Genomic DNA, 4675 nt, shown 5'->3' with positions numbered 1-4675 from the left:
TTACTCCGAGATCTCTAATGGAATCGACAACTTCAAGACGAGTGCTACTCAGCGCATAGGTACTGTTAATAAAATTCCTTTTTTTAGTAAAAGTAATCGATTTACATTTGTTTATACTGAGACTCAGCTTATTATTGACACAGTAGATTATAAACCTATCCAAATCTTCTTGAAGTTTCCGACGATCGTATTCGTCTTCAATCGTATGATAGACTTTAAGATCATCGGCGTATAAAAGAAAATGGCTAAATTTAAAACACAGATGTATATCGTTTATAAACAAGATAAACAACAAGGGACCCATTATCGAGCCCTGCGGCACCCCAGAAGTCACCGGAACAAGACCAGACTCAAATCCTTTGATAACCACCCTTTGTGTACGGTTTTCTACATAGGATTTAAACCAGCGCAATAGATTGCCTCGAATACCATTATAGGCGAGCTTCGCGAGAAGAATTTTGTGGTCCACTCTGTCAAAAGCTTTCCGAAAGTCAGTATAAATACTGTCTATTTGCTTATTTTTATCTAACCCTTCAAATAGATAAGTTGTATATGACAGTAAGTTGGTAGCAGTAGAGCGTTTTCTTACAAAACCATGTTGTTCTTCAATAATGATGTTGTGTAAGGCCGGATATATGATATTATGAACTAATCTCTCAAAAAGCTTTGACAGAGTGGGTAATATAGATATGGGGCGGTAGTTCTCCACATCGGTTTTGGATCCACTTTTATGCACCGGTACTATACGGGCAGATTTCCAGACCGTGGGAAATATTCCTTCTTGCAAACATCTATTAAAAAGGTAATGCAAAGGCTCACAAATTGATAAGGCTGTGGATCTAAAAAATAGCGGAGGGATTCCATCCAATCCAGGTCCTTTGGTAGTATCAAGTGTTTGTAGCTCCTTAAATATAGTCTCGTAAGGTACTTGTATACTGTTAATTATTAAATCAGAATTGGCATTAGTATCCGGAATGTTATTTATGTCACAATCACTATCCACACTCGAGGGTTCGAATACCGATTGGAAAAACGCTGAGAATAGATTGCAGATGTCCACAGGATCTTTTGCTATCCTATTTTTATATGAAACCCAGTTGGGTATGTCCACGTTATTATTTCTATTATTAATGTATGTCCAGAAGTACTTAATATTATCATGTATACTGTCTTCAACCTTATTCATATATTTCCTGTAACACAAATTAGACTCAGATTTAAATCTCTTCCTATAAATACTAAAAAGTTCATAATCCGATTTATTTTGGTACTTTTCCATTTTATCCAACTATTAGTTTTGTTTTTAAATATATGTACAAGGGCTGGCGTGAACCATTGTGGATACTGAGTTTTCTTAATAGCTTTAATGGGGATATGTTTTTTTATAATTGAATATAAAACTTCGTAGAAGGTTGACACTGCATCATCAGCATTTTTTTGTTGTAATAGATCTTTCCAATTTATCTTCTGAATTTCCGTATTGATTACACAGTAGTCGGTTTTTTTATAATTGTACTTTATTATCGGTTTGCTGTAAATAGGCTTAACACATCCATTTACGGGAACCAATACATAATAAGGTGGGTGGTATGCATCTGGAGGCACAAGTGGGACTAGTGCGGGTAGTACCTTGCAGTCTAGATTATTTGTAATGCAAAGATCCAGTATTCTTCCTAAATAATTTTTTAGATGGTTAATTTGGTGACAGTTAAGCAATGACATGAAGTTAATTAAATGTTTATTAGAGAGACAATGAGAACTACTTATTACAGGCCTCATATATGCGTTACATTCGGACCATTCTAGTGTTGGTAAATTATAATCACCAACCACGATGAAATCATTTATGTCAGGCATTTGCAAATGATATGTCAATAAATCAATATACGGAACATAAACATCCGACTTAAGATCTGGCGGGATGTATGTGGCACTGATTACGCAACAGTAGTTGCGTGAGCGAATTTCGATCAGGACATAGTCAACGAGTGGCGATATCCGAAACGGTGACTCGCCGGCGGCGGCACGGCGAGGGGCAGCAGCCAGATCACGCCGCACCGCCACCAACACGCCTCCGCCATCAAGGCGGCCAGTACTTAAACGATCTCTGTCACACCGGAATACACGATAACGGGAATCTATGTACTCATTGTCAAATATGTCACCATGCAACCACGTTTCCAACAAAACAATTACATCATAATTATGTAACAAAATATTCATGTAAAGTGTGTGTAACTTTGTTCTCAAACCTCGACAGTTCTGACAGTATACAGATATCACTTGATTATCCATTGATTACGCTTACATTCTTACGTGTATTAATAAAAAAGTATAATAGTTTACTACGTAAATAACGGTTTATAAGTGTGTGCAATAACGTAAAAATGCATGCTATATTTAAATTAGTTCGTTGGGATATATATGTGCATGTTGTATAATCTTGTGTAAAAACCCTAATTTCATTTTTGAGATGCACAAAGAAAAATACTGTGTCAGTCATAATATAAACGTAGTTTTGGATACACGTTGCCGCTGCGCACTCGAACGTGAGCTCGTTATAAATAAAAGAAAATAAATCCACCCGCATTGTTATGATAATGGAAAATACCAAAATTAGAACAAAATTAAACAACAAAATATAGTGAAATGTGTGATAGCAATAGGTAAAACTTATGTTTTCGTTGAAACATGCAAATTTAAATGATTTTTGATATGTCTTGGGGTGAACGGATAGCAATAACCGCGGCAGTGTCCGATTTACGTGCCAGGATCGTTCCATGTTTGATCCACACGTATTTATATTCATATTTTCTTGCAGCTTCACGACATTGACGAAATAAATGTTTCTTTTTAAGTGTAAGGTGCTCATTAACAAATATTTTGTGTGGGGAGCCTGTTATGGATAGTTTAGTGGTGTCCAATCCCTTTCCAGTGCGGTAAGCTGAAATAAAATTATCACGTAGCAGCCTGGAGGTGAGTTTCGCAATGATATTTTTTGGACGCGGATTCTTTTGGTCCGCATGAGGTACTCGGTGAACAGATGTAATGTCAGATATTCTTATCGGATGATTTATTTCATTCCCAATAGATTCCAATATGTGCACAAGGTTTTCGTTGCGTCTTTCGGGTACATTACATATTTCAATATTACATTCCCGAGCTTGTTGCTCCAAGTCCGCCACCTTATTCTCGAGAGCTTGTAATTGAGTTGACAAAACGATAGTAGGGGAAATTTTATCCTCAAGGGCTTTTATTTTGTTGTCAAATAAGTCCTGTCGCTCAGCTGAGAAGTTTAAAGATTTCTCCATATCAGTCAGGCGCAAGTTGGTCTCAGTCAGCGCATTATTAATGCGGACGTTGTCTGCATTGAGTTTTTGTATATTGGTATTTATATCTGATAGTGTGGCTGATAATTTTGACATTTCGCCGGCCAGAGCAGAATTAACGGCAGCCGTTATGCCACCCGTTATACTTTGCGCTATTTTCTCATTCCACATCAACAATTGCTGTTCAAATTTTTTCTCCAGTAATGCAATTGCATCTTCTACGTCAGGTTGTTTACGCTTCCGAGGGTTTACATAAAGGATTTCCGTGTCAGTAGACAGGGGTATATCGGGGTTAGACGAAAATTTATTAGGTGGAGTGCGTTGCAAAGCCATCTTCATATGATGTCTATATCCCTGATCACGATTTGACACAGTTCACTATTTCACTTGAATTAGTACCAAACACACAAATATTACGATCGAGTTTACTGAATTGAAGAAGATCACTCACAAGTAGAAAATTTTTTTTTTATTTTTATTTTAAGGTAGAGACACAACCACTCTCGACAAGTGTCACGAGGATGATTTTGATTGATTTTGGCGATGAAACACCATGCAAGACGACTATTTATAGCTGGTTTGCAGAATTCAAACGCTTCAAATTTTTAGGCATAGGCATGAGTCAAATACAATCAATACTACACAAACATTTGGGTGTGAAAAAGCTGTGCTCTCGGTGGATCCCACACAATTTGACTGAGGTTCAAAAAACGGATCGCATCATTTGGTGCAATGCCATGCTTACCAGATTCAACCAAGCGGCGTAAAATTTGGTGTGGTACATAGTAACAGGTGACGAAACATGGATTTATAGTTACGAATCCAAAACAAAGCAGCAATCGAACGTATGGGTCTTTTGTGATCAGCCGAAACCAACCAAAGTGGCGCGCGTGCAAAGTGCCTCTAAGCGGATGATTGCTTCTTTTTTTAATAAAACTGGACACGTGGCTACTGTTGATTTGGAGAATCGTTGTACCTTGAGTAGTGATTGGTACACGACCATTTGCTTGCCGGAAGTTATTGACAAACTCCGTAAAAATAGCCGTAAACGCCGTATCACCTTGCACCACGATAATGCCAGTTCTCACACGGCCAGACAGACAAATGATCTTCAAAAATAGGTGAACAACGCTGACCTTATGAGCCATCCCACATACAGTCCCGACCTGGCACTTTGTGACTTTTATTTATTTCCAAAAATTAAGAACCAGTGCCCGTGTAGGGCAAGGATTTTCATCACCTGATGAGTCTGTCGAGGAGTATGGAAAAATATGTTTCAGAGATTGTCACGTAGGAGTGGCATACATATTTACAAAATTGGTTCATTCGTATGAAGAAGCCCATTA

The 4675-nt window shown here is 37.8% G+C and overlaps 1 protein-coding gene across 1 annotated transcript; it reads right to left on the bottom strand.

Annotated features, from left to right (window-relative positions):
- Positions 1-2447: 2447 nt before the first annotated feature.
- LOC113225976 lies at positions 2448-3662 on the bottom strand. The gene has a single exon (XM_026458469.1). The coding sequence runs from the start codon at positions 3660-3662 to the stop codon at positions 2700-2702; it is 963 nt and encodes a 320-aa protein (XP_026314254.1). The 3' UTR covers positions 2448-2699.
- Between the last annotated feature and the right edge of the window lie 1013 nt (positions 3663-4675).

This window comes from Hyposmocoma kahamanoa, unplaced genomic scaffold (genome assembly GCF_003589595.1).
Source record: "Hyposmocoma kahamanoa isolate Upper Pololo Valley unplaced genomic scaffold, ASM358959v1 180, whole genome shotgun sequence".
Taxonomy (NCBI): domain Eukaryota; kingdom Metazoa; phylum Arthropoda; class Insecta; order Lepidoptera; family Cosmopterigidae; genus Hyposmocoma; species Hyposmocoma kahamanoa.
The sequence above is the reverse complement of the archived record's forward strand: the minus strand, read 5'-3'. Positions and strand labels throughout refer to the sequence as shown.

Excerpts from the sequence above, each read along its gene's own strand:
- LOC113225976 (XM_026458469.1), bottom strand. The coding sequence starts at position 3,662 with ATGGCTTTGCAACGCACTCCACCTAATAAATTTTCGTCTAACCCCGAT.